The 15,823-nt window shown below is 52.2% G+C and overlaps 1 protein-coding gene across 1 annotated transcript; it reads right to left on the reverse strand.

The window, feature by feature from the left end:
• Positions 1 to 1,552: 1,552 nt before the first annotated feature.
• LOC138828138 (E3 ubiquitin-protein ligase makorin-2-like) lies at positions 1,553 to 14,915 on the reverse strand. The gene is made up of 9 exons (XM_070023912.1): positions 14,778 to 14,915; positions 14,323 to 14,517; positions 10,541 to 10,603; positions 10,130 to 10,374; positions 7,881 to 7,975; positions 7,579 to 7,757; positions 7,383 to 7,493; positions 2,898 to 3,042; positions 1,553 to 1,709 (listed from the first exon to the last, which is right to left on the reverse strand). The coding sequence occupies exons 2-9, from the start codon at positions 14,370 to 14,372 to the stop codon at positions 1,581 to 1,583; spliced, it is 1,017 nt and encodes a 338-aa protein (XP_069880013.1). The 5' UTR covers positions 14,373 to 14,517; positions 14,778 to 14,915; the 3' UTR covers positions 1,553 to 1,580.
• Positions 14,916 to 15,823: the final 908 nt, after the last annotated feature.

Genomic DNA, 15,823 nt, shown 5'->3' on the forward strand with positions numbered 1-15,823 from the left:
ACTGCACCCTGCCGGCCCACACGCCCCCTCCCCGCCTGCCCGCAGCCCCCGCGCAAACAGATTATTGCCCCTGTTGCTGACACACAGTGGAGGGTAGGGGGAGAGAAATAATCAAGTATTTGATTTGTGATAAGAACTTTCAAGAAAAATACAGTATGGAAAGGAGGTTAAGGTGAGATAATGGTAAAATAGATGGTGGTTAGGCTAGCTGAGCAGAAGCCTGGGATGGGGGAAGGGAGGGTGGAGGAAACCATTTCAGGCTAAGAGCAAAGGCCAAGGTCTTAGGGCTGTGGTGTGGCTGGAGGACAGGGTATCAGAGGTCACAGGGCGTCAGAGGTCACAGGGCATTAAGGATCACAGGGCATCAGAGGTCACAGGACTTTGGCTTTCAAGCTGAGTAGTATAGGAAACCAGAGGAACACAATATTGTCAGCGCCATCTCATTTCTACTTGAGCCACTAATTTTTTTCCAAATGATTTCAAGCTATTGTGAATTAGGAAGAAATATTTCTTAAGATAGTGCCTAGCTGGGTGCCATTGGTTCACGTCTGTAATCCTAGCTACTCAGGAGGCTGAGATCTGAGGATTGGGGTTCAAAGTTAGCCCAGGAAGGAAAAGTCTATGAGACTCTTATCTCCAATTAAATCATGGAAAAAGCCCAAGTGGAGCTGTGGCTCAAGTGGTAGCAAAAGAAACTCTGGGACAGTGCCTAGGCCCAAAATTCAATCCTTGAGACCAGAAAAAAGTGCCTGCTTTGTAAAAAAGAAATTTCAGGGGGCTGGGAATGTGGCTCAGTGGTAGATCGCTTGCCTTGCATGCCTGAGGCCCTGGGTTTGATTCCTCCGCACCACATAAACAAAAAGAAAAAAGCCAGAAGTGGCAGTGGGGCTCAAGTGGTAGAGCGCTAGCCTTGAGCTGAAGAGCTGAGGGACAGCGCCCAGGCCCAGAGTTCAGGCCCCACAACCAGACACCCCCCCCCAAAAAAAAAAAAAAGAAAAGAAATTTCAGGTGCATGTGTGTTGTTGTTGCTGGATGTTAGAGCTTGAACTCAGGGCCTTGTGCTCTCACTTGGCTTTTTCACACAAGGAGCTCTACCACTTGGTCTCACCTCTACTTCCAGCTTTTTGTTGGCTCATTGAAGATAAAAGTCTTCCCGGAGTTTTCTGTCTGGGCTGACTTTGAATCTTGATCCTCAGATTTCAGCCTCCTGAGTCACTAGTGCTGTCTGTCTCAGGTAAGCAGGTCCATCTTCCCAGGGCAGCCTTTTGGTTATTAAAGGAGTGGTTGGGGAAGAGGGGCTGAGAGCTAGTGTGCTGGGGGAAGGGAGCATGAATGCCAGGGTCCGGTGGGGCTACAAGTAGATCTCTCTTCGGATACCACCTTCATAGCTTAGATGCATTTTATTGGTTTTCTTTTAAAATCCTTCTACAAAAGAACAAGGTTTAAAAGCTAGGTCCTGGCAAGTGGGGGGGGGGGGGCTGGGGGGGGAGGATTCCCTTTCACTGCAGAGCTGCCCCTCCCCCTGCCAGTCCCTGGGCAGACCTACTCCCTAGCAGCCCCCGCCCCTCGCCCCTGCTCCCTCAGGAGGATCCTGGTCGCAGAAAGCCACGGAGTTCTGAGCCCCTTCCCCTCAGGGCAAGAGAACAGAATGGGAGGAACAGGAGCTCCCCTGGCTTGCTGGCTAAGAGGACCAACACCGGGTACCGCACCTGGAAGTAGAGAGAAAAACCTGCCAAACAAAAGGCTATGGCAGAGCCGGGCGCTGGTGGCTCACGCCTGTAATCCTAGCTACTCAGGAGGCTGAGATCTGAGGATCGTGGTTCAAAGCCAGCCCGGGCAGGAAAGACCGTGAGACTCCTATCTCCAATAAACCACCAGAAAACCGGAAGTGGCGCTGTAGCTCAAGTGGTAGAGTGCTCGCCTTGAGCTGAAGAGCTGAGGGACAGCGCCCAGGCCCAGAGTTCAAGCCCCACGACCGACAAAAAAAAAAAAAAAAAAAAAAGGCTATGGCCACAGCTGCCCCAGGAACAGGAGCTCCTGACTCATAGGTGAGGGTGGGCAAGCTGGACACAGCACAACAACCCTACATCCCCTGTGTCATGCATAGGGTGTGTGTGTGTGTGTGTGTGTGTGTGTGTGTGTGTGTGTGTGTGTGTGTGTGTGTGTGTGTGTGTGTGTGTGTGTGTGTGTGTGTGTGTGTGTTGATACAGGGCTTGAACTCAGGATCTGGGTGATGTGTGTGTGTGTGTGTGTGTGTGTGTGTGTGTGTGTGTGTGTGTGTGTGTGTGTGTGTTGATACAGGGCTTGAACTCAGGATCTGGGTGATGCCCCTGAGTGTGTGTGTGTGTGTGTGTGTGTGTGTTGATACAGGACTTGAACTCAGGATCTGGGTGATGCCCCTGAGCTTTTTCACTCAAGGCTAGGGCTCTACCCTTGAGCCACAACTCCACTTCCTGCTTATTGGTGGCTCATGGGAGATAAGAGTCTCACAGACTTTCCTGCCTCAGCTGACTTCAAACTACAATCCTCAGATCTCAACCTCCTGAGTGGCTAGGATTACAGACGTGAGCCATCTGTGCCCACCTTACACAGGCTTTGAAGTTTTGTTTTTGTTTTTGTTTTTGGTCATTGTGGGGCCTGAACTCTGGGCCTGGGCGCTGTCCCTCAGCTCTTCAGCTCAAGGCTAGCGATCTACCACTTGAGCCACAGCGCCACTTCCGGCTTTTTTTCTTTTTGCTTATGTGGTGCTGAAGACTCGAACCCAGGGCCTTAGGCATGCAAGGCAAGCGCTCTACCACTGAGCCACCTTCCCAGCCCCAGGTTTTGAAGTTTTAATGGACATTAATTATAAAGCAGGACACGCGGCCTTGCCTGCCCCACATCCCCATGGTTCCTACCTCGCTCCTAGAAGCCAGTTGCATATTGAGGGACCAGGAAGGACGAGGGGTTGGGGCTTCCGCTGGCTGCTGGTGAAGGTAGATGCATTCAGACCGGAAGGGGCACCGGCCATTCCTTTGCAGGAAGAACCGGCATGGGATCTGACTGTGAGCAGACAGAGGAGAGAAAGACCATCACCTTCCAGCCTGGCCCCACAAGCAAGAGGACGGACCCACAGAGTTGGGCAGACTGTCAAAGGCATTGAGTCAGCACCGCTAGCATCCATTCTAATGTAGTTTTTTTTTTTTTTGCTAGTCTTGAGGCTTGAACTCAGGGCCAGAGCACTGTCCCTGAGCTTCTTTTGCTCATGACTAGCACTCTACCACTTGAGCCACAGTGCCACTTCTGGCCTTTTCTGTTTATATGGTATTGAGGAATTCTGTTTATATGGTACTGAGGGTTTCATGCATGCTAGGTAAGCACTCTACCACTGAGCCACATTCCTAGCCTCTAATGCAGGTTTTTAAAACTGTTTTAATACAAGATCATGCAAAGTAGTCCAGACTGGCCTTGAACTCTTGACCTTCCTGCCTCAGCCTCCCGAAGGCTGGGTTTTAGGTGTATACCACTAGAGATTTCTACTAGAGATTTGACTTATTCCACTGTCTTCCAGAAGGTGGCAGGGAAGTGTTTTGAGAGTGCTTTTCTCTGATCCTCAAACTCTTTTTGTGTTTTGTTTTGTTTTTTGCCAGTCGGTGCTTGGACGCAGGGCCTGGGCACTGTCCCTGAGCTTCTTTTGCTCAAGGCTAGCACTCTACCACTTGAACCACAGCACCACTTCCAGCTATTTATGTGTACTGAGCAATCGAACCCAGGGCTTCCTGGGTGCTAGGCAAGCACTCTACCACCAAGACACATCCCCAGCTCTAGTTCCCAAACTCCAGGGCATTTCTTTTCCTTTATTTTTATTTATTTTTATTTTTATTTTTTTGGTTGTGGGGCCTGAACTCTGGGCCTGGGCACTGTCCCTCAGCTCTTCAGCTCAAGGCTAGCGCTCTACCACTTGAACCACAGCACTACTTCCGGCTTTTTCTGCTTATGTGATGCTGAGGAATTGAACCCAGGGCCTTATGCATGCAAGGCAAGCACTCTACCACTGAGCCACCTTCCCAGTCCTCCTTTTATTTTTTTGTGCCAGTCCAGGGCTTGAACTCAGAGCTTGGGAGCTGTCCCTGAGTTTTGTGCTCAAGGCTAGCACTTTACTACTTGAGCCATATTCTGCTTCCAGCTTTTTTGTCATTTATTAGAAAGAGTTTCATGGGCTTTCCTGCCCAGTCTGGCTTTGAACCATAATCCTCAGGCCTCAGCTTCCTGAGTAGCTAGGATTAGGTATGAGCCACTAGTGCCCAACTCTCCTTTCCTTTTATTCAACCAAGTATTCATAGAATAATACCAGAGGAAAGAAAGTCACAGGTAATCCTCAAATGTGCCTCTGGGACCAACTTAGGAACGTCTCCTGGGCTGCCGTGGCCTTAGATCAGTGGCTGTTGGCTAAAAAAATGTGAGGAAGATCTTCACCCAAGACTTGCAGGTCAGGACAGGAGTGATGTGAGGAGGGATTTGGTGGGACTCAGCAAGACTAGGTCCCTTGAGAGAGAGAGGGGTGGGGCGGGGGTGGGGCAAAGGGGGGGCCTTGGAGGCTGGGAGGGGAGGGCTCCAGCACTAGCCTATCTTGCCTCAGCTTAACCCTCCTGACTGAACTCCGGGTCAATGCTGGCCCCTTCCACTTCCTGCACACCCCGAGCAGACACAAGACCCATTGAACACCCAGGGCGGAGCGGAAATCCCAAGAAACAACTGTCCTTCCCCTGCACCATGTGACATAGCAGCATGGGACACCCATGATACAACCATTAGTCATCTGTTTCTTTTTGTTTTGGTTTGTCATGGGACTTGACCTCAGGGCCTGGGCCCATCTTTGAGCTTCTTTTGCTCAAGACTAGCGCTCTACCACTTGAGCCACAGTGCAACTTCCGGCTTTTTTCTTTTTGCTTATGTAGTGCTGAGGAATCAAACCCAGGGCCTCATGCATGCAAGGCAAGCGCTCTACCACTGAGCCACCTTCCCAGTCCCTGATTTTGTTATTTTTTGGGGGGAGCAGTACAGAGTTTGAACACAGGCCTGCTGCTGATTTTGTCTGCTTGTTCACTGATGGTGCTCTACCACTTGAGTCACACCCCCAGTCTAGCTTTTTGCTGATTATTTTGGGGATAGAGTTTGATAGACTTTTTGCCTGGACTGGCTTTGAACCTTGATTCTCCAGATCTCATGAATTAGAATTATAGGCGTGAGCCACCAGTGTAGCTAGATACATTAGTTATTGATTTCTTTTTTTTTTTCTTTTTTTTTTTTTGTCGGTCATGGGGAATGAACTCTGGGCCTGGGCGCTGTCCCTCAGCTCTTCAGCTCAAGAAGAGCGCTCTACCACTTGAGCCACAGTGCCACTTCTGGCTTTTTTCTGCTTATGTGGTGCTGAGGAATTGAACCCAGGGCCTTATGCATGCGAGGCAAGCACTCTACCACTGAGCCACCTTTCCAGCCCCTTAGTTATTGATTTCTATGTTTTTGGTGCCAATCCTGGGTCTTGAACTCAGAGCCTGGGAGCATCCTTGAGCTTTTTCATTCAAGGCTGACACTCCACTCTACTTTCCTGCCTTTCCCCCCCCCCCCCCCCCCAGTCCTGGGGCTTGAACTCAGGGCCTGGGCATTTTCTCTGAGCTTTTTTTTTTTTTTTTAATTTTTTTAATTATCTTTAAGTGGTTGTACAAGGACGTTCCCATTCTACCAAACAGTATATGAATACAAAGTGCCTGATAACATTGTCACACATCACTCTGAGCTTCTTTTGCTCAAGGCTAGCACTCTACCACTTGAGCCACAGCTCTACTTCAGGCCTTTTCTGTGTATGTAGTACTGAGGAATCAAACCCAGGGCTTCATGCATGCTAGGCAAGCACTCTACCACTAAGCCACATTCCCAGCTCTGCCTTTTTTTTTTTTTTTTTTGTAGTTGGAAATAATCCCATAAACTTCCTTTCTAGGTTGGCTTCAAACTGCCATCCCCAGATCTTAGCCTCCCGCATAGCTAGGATTACAGATGTGAGCCACCAGTGCAGTTGGCTCTGAAAGTCATCTTAAATGTTCCTCTGGGCCACGCAGGTCCTGCCTTTCAAGTTCATTTCCACCCTGCCATGTCTTCTGGTATCAGCCATGCCCCCACATGCCTGGGTTCAAATCCCACTGGCTCACTGAGTCACAGACACGGCCTCCGCGTGACTTCACGTGATGTACAAAGCCTGTCACCACACCACACACTCATCGCCCCGGGCCTGGTGTGGCTCTCTCAGCAGAGGAGTCTTCCAGAGCCCTTCAGCTGGATGGCCAGTGGAAAAATCCCCCCACTTTCACCTCTCTTAGCCTGCGCTACCCTGGCGTTCTCCCCCTGAGAGGCCCTCAACTTCTGCCAACACCCAGCGCCAATACCCACATCGGCGACACGACACTGAGATTTTCCTCAGCCACTGTCCGGGCAGCTGCGGAGACAGGCAAGCAGGCAGAAGCGGGCCCTGACTCCTTTCCCACCCTCTGTCAAGATTGCTGCACGTCAAGTGTCAGAAACCCAGGGGGAGGTGGGATTAGGAGCCCGGGATGGGCACTGACTTCTGATTTTGAATAAAAGTTTATACTGGTTGGGCACAGTAGATCATACCTGTAGAACCAGTTATACAGAAGGCAGACATCAGGAGGATTGCACTTAGAGAATGGACCAGACAAAAAGTTAACAAGGGCGCTGGGAATGTGGCTTAGTGGTAGAGTGCTTGCTTAGCATGAATGAATCCGTGCGTTTGATTCCTCAGTACCACATACACAGAAAAGGCCAGAAGTGGCGCTGTGGCCCCGGTGGTAGAGCGCTAGCCTTGAGCACAGAGAGGCTCAGGGACAGTGCCCAGCCCCTGAGTTCAAGCTCCAGGACTGGGAAGAAAAAAAAAAGAGTTAACAAGGCCTCCCCTTAACTAATAGAAAGCTGAGTATGGTGGCGCACACCAGTCATCCAGCCATGCCTGGGTAGGGGTCCCGCCACAAGCAACACCATGAGGCCTTATCTAAACACCAAACAACAACAAAAACCCTAAAAACGAAGTCAGAGGTTGGTGCCACATCCGTAATCCTAGCTACTCAGAAGGCTGAGAGGTGAGGCCCACAGTTCAAAGCCAGCCTGCCAGAAAAGTGTGTGAGACTTATCTTCAATTAATCAGTAAAAGGCTGGAGTGGAGGTATGGCTCATGTGGTAGAACACCAGCCCTTGAGTGAAAAAGCCAAGTGAGAGTACAAGGTTCTGAGTTCAAATCACACACACACACACACACACACACACGCACGCACGCACGTACGCACGCACACGCGCGCGCGAGCCTGCCCCCCTCTCCCTTGCCCCAGCGTCCTCACCCGGTCCGGGCCTTGAAGTTCCTGACCAGCTGCTCCTTCCTTGCTCCTTGGCTCACCCAGAACTTGTGCGGGATGATGTAGCTGGAATGGACTCGGCACTGGGGACAGGCCCTGTGAGCGGGGTGCGGTGAGGCCCCGGGGTGGGGGGCCCTTGCCCCTCCGGCGCCCCCCTCCCCGCTGGCCCCGGGGAACTGACTTGATGATGTCCAGCGGCAGGTGGTGGCGGTTGCTGCGCCAGGTGCGCAGGCAGCGCAGGCAGTGGGCGTGGGCGCAGTTGGGCAGAATGCCGAAGACCCTCTCCGCCCTCGGCTTGTTCCACACTTTGTCCATGCAGATGCCGCACACCACATCCTGGCTGGCCTCCCTCCCCTGCAGCTGTGGGGAGGGTCAGACAGCCCCCCACCTCCCCCAGACAGCCTGGGGCTGCAGAGGCCTCCTCTGTCCTTGCCCGGTCTAGCCTGCCACCCTCCCTGCCAGCCCTCTGGGGACTGGGTGTACCTCCAGGTCCTGAGACTGCGTGGGGGCCTGGAGCGCCTCGGCGGGGGCTGACTCTGCCTGAGGCTCCTGGGAGTGGCTAGATGCCTGCTCAGCAGCTGTGGGGGCAACTGGTCCATTCACTAATTCACCCATTCACTAATTCACTCACTGTGCATTAGTGGCTTTTTTTTTTGTCCGTTGTGGGGCTTGAACTCTGGGCCTGGGCACTGTCCCTCAGCTCTTCAGCTCAAGGCTAGTGCTCTACCACTTGAGCCACAGTGCCACTTCTGGTTTTCTAGTAGTTTATTGGAGATAAGAGTCTCTCGGACTTGTCTGCCTGGGCTGGCTTTGAACCATAATCCTCAGATCTCGGTCTCCTGAGTAGCTAGGATTACAGGCGTGAGCCACTGGCGTCTGGCTTTAGTGGCTATTTTTTATATTATTATTATTATTGTACTAGTGTAAGTTAACACTCTTCATCAGAAATATGTGACACATGTTGGCAGAAAAAGTTCAAAACAGGTGCCAGTGACTCATGCCTGTAATCCTAGCTACTCAGGAGGCTGAGATCTGAGGATCACAGTTCGAAGCCAGCCTAGGCAGGAAAGTCTGTGAGACTCTTATCTCCAATGAACCACCAGAAAATCTGGGAGTGGAGCTGTAGCTTCAAGTGGTAAAGCAATGGCCTTGAGCAAAAAAGCTCAGGGACAGTGTCTGGGTCCTGAGTTTAAGCCCCACAACTTACTTTAAAAAAAAAAAGAAAAGAAAAAGAAAAAGTTCAGATACATGCTACAACATGAGTGAACCTAGAAATAAATGTTAGCAAAGAGAAGCTAGGACATGGATTGGGAAGGTAGCTTCGTGGTAGAATGATTGCCTAGCATGCATGAAGCCCTGGGTTCCATTCCTCAGCACCACATACACAGAAAAAGCCAGAAGTGGGGCTGTGGCTCCAGTGGTAGAGTGCTAGCCTTGAGCAAAAAAGTTCAAGGAAAGTGCCCAGGCCCTGAGTTCAAGCCCCAGAACTGGCAGGAAAACAACAAAGAAAGAAAAAAAGAAGCTAGGACAAATGGTCATACAAGATCTGACTTCATTTGCATGAAGCAATCAGAATCAGCAACTCCATAGAAATAGGAAGGAAATGAGCAGGTGCTAATGGCTGGAGGGAGGGTGGCTGTTAAGAGGCCTTCTTAATGGGTGATGAAATGTCTTAGAGCTGGAGCACTCTACCACTGAGCCACTGAGCACCTTCCCAACTACAGCACTCTACCACTGAGCCACTGAGCACCTTCCCAGCTACAGCACTCTACCACTGAGCCACTGAGCACCTTCCCAGCTACAGCACTCTACCACTGAGCCACTGAGCACCTTCCCAGCTACAGCACTCTACCACTGAGCCACTGAGCACCTTCCCAGCTACAGCACTCTACCACTGAGCCACTGAGCACCTTCCCAGCTACAGCACTCTACCACTGAGCCACTGAGCACCTTCCCAGCTACAGCACTCTACCACTGAGCTACTGAGCCCCTTCCCAGCTAGAGCACTCTACCACTGAGCCACTGAGCACCTTCCCAGCTACAGCACTCTACCACTGAGCCACTGAGCACCTTCCCAGCTGGAGCACTCTACCACTGAGCCACTGAGCACCTTCCCAGCTACAGCACTCTACCACTGAGCCACTGAGCACCTTCCCAGCCCTCAGACAACATTTTTTTTTTTTTAGCTAATTAAAGATAAGAGTCTCATAGATTTTCCTCCCTGGAATAGCTTCCAACCAGGATGCTCAGGTCCAGGCTCCTGAGTAGCTAGGGTTACAGCTGTGAACCACTGGTGCCTGGCTGCAAAAAAGATACTTTTGTGCCACATATTTCTATTGGACAGTGCTACTTTACAGCCATAATTTAAGAGAAGCCTGAATCACCATTTAGGCTGTGCTCTGGCTGGGTACTGAGCCAGGCACACATGAATCATCCCCTCGTGTGACTGGAGTACCACATCAGCCTTTCTTTCTCCTGTGGTGATTTGGACCTATTTGTAAGTGAGGGAACAGAGGCCCAGAGAGGTCAAGTGAGGTGTCCAGGGTCACACAGCTGGTGTGGTAACTCCAGCATTGGATGCCAGGGGCTCTGCTTCTAGAACACAGAGCCAGAGGCAATTTCCCCTCCAGTTGGGAAACTTCAGGACGGAAATGTAAACTACTCAGAGGTCAAGCAGCAGCTCTGGGGGGTCAGATCCTACCCGTGCCTACCCACAATACCCTGTGACTCACGAGATAGAATTGGGGACATCCTAGAACTGCCATTTCTCTCCTCAGCATGGCTGGCCAGTGACCCCAGGTCAAGTTCCCAGCCCCAGTAGGCCCAGCTCCAGCTCCAGCCCCCGGCCATGGAGGGCAGGTAGGTGGGCAGGGAGTTCCTCCGGGTGCGGCGCAGCTGGTGCCCAGGCAGGCTGGCCGGTGGTTCTGAAGAGTGGTGCGCCCACACGGGGAGGCTGGGGGCCCTCGGGTGCTGATAGCTGTAGGGAAAGGAGAATGAGGAGACAAGGTTAGCCCTCAGCGGCTCGGAGCTAGCTGAGCCTGGAGCTGAGGCGAGACTCAGAGAAGATACACGACCTGCCAGGGAAGGAGAGACCCTGCGGCACCGGCCCTGGCCGCCTCCCCGGCAGGAGCCGAGGCGCTTACCTGCAATCTTCTCCATAGAAGCAGAAGCCCCGCTGGAAATACCTGCACACCCGGGCTGGAGTTCTGTGGGAAGCAATGTGGCCACTCAGCCCCGGCCATGGACTCCCAAAGCCCAGCTCCTACGAGATATCTGAGTCTTGCCTACGCCTGAATCCGCAGCTTAGTTCCCCCCACCCTCACCCCTGAAAGAGACGTGACAGCGGGGCCACTGGTGGCGCACGCCTGTCATTCTAGCTACTGAGGAGGCTGAGGTCTGAGGCTCACGGTTTAAAGCCAGCCCTGGTAGGAAAGTATGTGAGACTTTTTTTTTTCTTTTTGTTGGTCTTGGGGCTTGAACTCTGGGCCTGGGCGCTGTCCCTCAACTCTTCAGCTTAAGGCGAGTGCTGTACTACTTGAGCCACAGCGCCACTTCCAGTTTTTTGAGTGGTTTATTGGAGATAGGACTCTCTTGGTCTTTCCTGCCCAGGCTGGCTTTGAACCTCGATCCTCAGATCTCAGCCTCCTGAGTAGCTAGGATTATAGGCGTGAGCCACCGGCACCCAGCTGTATGTGAGACTTATCACCAATGAACCACTACAAAACTGGAAGTGGGGGGGGGGCTGGGAAGGTGGCTCAGTGGTAGAGCGCTTGCCTTGCATGCATAAGGCCCTGGGTTCGATTCCTTAGCACCACATAAGAAAAAAGCCGGAAGTGGCACTGTGGCTCAAGTGGTAGAGTGCTAGCCTTGAGCTGAAGAGCTGAGGGACAGTGCCCAGGCCCAGAGTTCAAGCCCCACAACTGAGAGAAGAAAAAGAAAAGGAGACATCTCTCTCTCTCTCTCTCTCTCTCACACACACACACACACTCCTTGGATGATACTGGTTATGCCTGTAATCCTACTCAGAGGCTGAGATCTGGAGGACTGAGGTCAAATATAGCCCAGGTAGGAAAATCCGAGACTCCATCTCCAAAATAACCAGCAAAGCCAAATCCCAGTGGCTCACACTTATAATCCTATGTACTCAGGAGGCTGAGAGCTGAGGATCTCACTTTCAAGCCAGCCTGGGCAGGAAAGCCCTTGAGACTCTTATCTCCAAGTAACCAGAAAAAAGACAACAAAAAACTGCAAGTGAAACTTGCTCAAGGGGTGGAGTGTCAGCCTTGAGCAAAAAAGCCAAGTGAGAGTGCAAGGCCCTGATTTCAAGCCTAGTACTGGCAAACATGCATATATGCACACACACACATATACACACTTAAGCAAAAAGCTGTGCTGGAGGCATGATTCAAGTAGTAAAACACCAGCCAGGCAATTTTTTTTTTCTCTATCCATATAGCAAGAGCTCAGTGCATTGCAGGGCACTATTATTTCCTCTAAGCAGAGAGTCTGGTGGTGTCTGAAGTTAAAAGTTTGGGTTCAAATTCAGGTACCAGGGCATGTTCATGAGTGCAGACTTGAACAGTTACACAACAATGCTCTGCAATTGCTTGCTTGGCATTATTGGTAACTTCTTTTGTATGCCAATATAGGGACTTGTATTTGAGATGGAGTCTCACAGACTCTCTTTTTTCTTTCTTTTTCTTTTCTTTCTTTTTTTGGTCAGTCATGGGGCTTGAACTGTGGACCTAGACGCCGTCCCTGAGCTCTTAACTCAAGACAAGTGCTCTACCACTTGAGCCACAGGGCCACTTCTGGTTTTCTGGTGGTTAGAGATAAGAGTCTCATGGACTTTTCTGCCTGGGCTGACTTTGAACTGCGATCCTCAGATCTCAGCCTCCCGAGTAGCTAGGATTACAGGTGTGAGCCACCGGCGCCCGGCTCAGACAACTCTTACTGTATTAAAACACTTTTTATTTTTTATTTATTCTTTTTAGTCGGTCATGGGGCTTGAACTTTAGGCCGGGGTGCTGGCCCTCAGCTCTTCAGCTCAAGGCTAGCGGTCTACCACTTGAGCCATAGCTCCACTTCTGGCCTTTTCTGCTTATGTGGTGCAAAGGAATCAAACCCAGAGCCTCATGCATGCAAGGTAAGCACTCTACTACTGAGCCACCTTCTCAGCCCTAAAACACTTTTTTGTTGTTGTTGGTCGTGGGGCCTGAACTCTGGGCCTGGGCGCTGTCCCTCAGCTCTTCAGCTCAAGGCTAGCACTCTACCACTTGAGCCACAGCGCCACTTCTGGATTTTTTTTCCGCTTATGTGGTGCTGAGGAATCGAACCCAGGGCCTCATGTATGCAAGGCAAGCACTCTACCACTGAGCCACCTTCCCAGCCCTGCTACAACACTTTTATTTGTGGATGTATCAAATTAGATTATTTGACTCTCAATCCAAGCCTTAGAAGGTAAGAGTCATTTTTTCTGCTCTTAAACCTGAGACGCAGAACAAGTGTTCCGTAATGACTCGTGTCTCTCCTCTGCCCGCTAACTCTCTAGCTGACCAAGACGTATGAGGGGGGCATCAGAGCTGTGGATTTGGGGGAACTTCTCACACCAAAATCTGAAACCAAAGCAGAGGTCACAGGTGATCGTGGCTTGGATGTGACAGGAGGAGCTGGGGGGTAAGGAGCAAAGATCCCAGGTAGTTAGCCTAGGTCAGCAGGGTGGGGGGTGGGGAGGTGAGACAGCGGTGGGGGAGGGGGTGGGGGGGACACAGACAAGGTGGGACAGGGGAGAGGAGAGGAATGGGTAGGCTGCCAAATGAGCCATTTTTTTTTTTTTTTTTTTTAGTCCGGTAGTGGGGCCTGAACTCTGGGCCTGGGTGCTGTCCCTCAGCTCTTCAGCTCAAGGCTAGCACTCTACCACTTGAGCCACAGCGCCACTTCCGTTTTTGTTTTCTTTTTTGCTTATGTGGTGCTGAGGAATCGAACCCATGGCCTCATGCATGCAAGGCAAGCACTATACCACTGAGCCACCTTTCCAGCCCGAGCCATTCACTCTACCACTGAGCCACCTTTCCAGCCCGAGCCATTCACTTTTATCATTGAGATCCCAAACATAGTCTGGGATGCTCAGGAGGGAGGAACTGAAAATCTTTTGTGTGTGTGCCAATCTTTGGGCTTGAACTCAGGGCCTGGGCACTGTCCCTTAGCTTTTTAACTCAAGGCTAGTACTCTATCACTTGAGCCACAGCTCCACTTTTGGCTTTTCAGTGGTTAATTGGAGATAAGAGTCTCAAGGGCTTTTCCTGATAGGGCTGGTTTCAAGCCCTGATCCTCAGATCTCAGCCTCCTGATAACAGGTGTGAGCCACCAGTGCCCATGGGAATGGAGAATCTTTATAAACATTCTCCCCACTTTCCATTTCTTATTCTCTGGCTGTTTCCTCCCAGCGTAGGAAAACTACTTTCTGCTAAGATGCCAAGCTTCACCATGACTCCTCTGCTTCCTGAACTTTAAAAAGAACTAATGGCTTCCAGGTGTTGGCAAATAAATCGTGCTAAGGTGTAAATGTCTGCTAGAAAGCCGGCATTTCCAAAGGAACAGCTAGCTCTCTAATGGTGCAAAGCTCACCCCAAGCATTTCCATGTAAGCATGGCGACTCCCCAACCCCATGCTCAGAGCAGGGGAGGGGGGAAGAGGTCTCACATTCATGGGGTGGTTTGGTGATTCTAGGAGAAACCTGTCAGGTAGAAGAGAAAGGCGCAGGCCTCTGGGCTCAGTCTGACCTTCATGCCTTTCAGGCAAGGAGGGAAGGAGTGAGCGCCCCTGCCCCAGATGCTCCCCCCGATTCTGAGATGGAGGGATGGTTTCCACAGCCAGACTGACCTCTCCAGATTTGTCCCACCTTCCCTGAGCCAGGCACCCCTACCTGCTCGGCCACTGGGAGCCATGGCTGCCACCGGCCCCTGGAGGGTCCATCCCAGCTGCTGCCCTTGTGGAGAAGCAAGCTGGGCTGCCTTCTTCTTTATCCCTCCCTCTCTGGCAGGCTCCTCCCACTGCCTGCCGGTGGAGGTGGGGCCAAGGTCTGGGGCGTGGAGATGAGGGGCCAGAGGCCTTCTGGGGTCTGTGGGAGATATTACTAGAAGACATCGAGGGCTGCGAGGAGCCATGAGGACCCTGGGATGCAGATCGAGGCCCTGAGGACTGAGTCCTGGGCTGCACAGAGCCAGTGCTGTCCAAGGGGATTTGTAACGCAGGAGGCCAGATGGGGGTCTCCAGCCCAGCGCTCCTCAAACCCAGCAAGCAGAGCGGTGGTTGGCTGGAGAGACCAGTGGGCAGGCTGGGAGAAGGTGGAGCCCGTGTGGGGTCAACCTGGCCACGTACTGGGGAGATCCACGGACAGGGACCTGGCCTCCAGTCGCTGTGGTCTGGAACTGTCTCCATCCCCGAATCCAGCTGTGGGAGGTGGCCTGCCGGAAGCTTGGTCCAATGAGGATGGGTGGAAACCCGGATGGTAGCAAATCAGCCAATCAGAGCCTTCGTCCTCGCACCTGGGAGAGGCAGGTGGTAACACTTACCCTTCAGGTTGTGAGGATCTGGGGAAGTGATGTGTCTGTAATGCACGCACACACAGGTGCCCGAGGAGGAGCATCAGGGGTAGTGATGGCCAGAGTGACAATGCCACCCGCCTCCTGGCAGTGCCGAAGGCCAGGAACAGAAGGAAGTGAGCTCTGAGGCCTATCCTCAGAACTGAGAGGAAGCCGGCCGGAGGTAGCCTGGATGAGTCCTACTGCGGCAGGCTGTGAAGATGGCAGGCCTCAACAGCTGAGAACGGCCTTCCTTCGGTGATCTCCCCATCTGGAAGTGGGGGGGGGCAGGAAGGTGAGAACGAGTGGGCGAGGGCTGAGGGTGGGGCTCAGTGGTGCGGCCTGTGCTGACGTTCTCGAGGCCCAGTGTTCCATCCAGAACACAAGCACAAGATCCACTGCACGCAAGGCTGCAATTTCAGACACTTCCTTCCCTGTTCCTCCAGTTCCCCGGGACGTCACTCTCCTGGCTGAGAGGAGCGCTGGGGAGCTGAACCCAGGGAGGCCAAAGTCATCCTCAGCCCCACCCACCCCAGGGGTCCTCTTGGGACCCCTAGTCTCATGGCTGGCGTTTGTACTTGGTGCTGTTGGTCTGCTGGTTCCCTGCCTCTCCTTTCCCTTTCTAGCTCCCCAGGAGCTAGAAACTGCAATCAGCCTGGTTCAATGGGAGGGTGGGGGCTAGGGGTGGGGGTAGGGGTAGGGTATGGTAGGGTAGGGATTGGGGGAGTGAGTGGAGGACACAGGAAGATGAGTGTTCTTCCAACTGGGGCCACTAAGTGGAGCTGCAGGCAGCAGTAGTGGTAACTGTGTGTGTGTATGTGCACTGTCAGGTGCTAATTGGAT

The sequence above is a fragment of the Dipodomys merriami genome, unplaced genomic scaffold, assembly GCF_024711535.1.
Source record: "Dipodomys merriami isolate MVZ:Mamm:240054 unplaced genomic scaffold, mDipMer1.0.p SCAF_16, whole genome shotgun sequence".
Lineage (NCBI taxonomy): Eukaryota > Metazoa > Chordata > Mammalia > Rodentia > Heteromyidae > Dipodomys > Dipodomys merriami.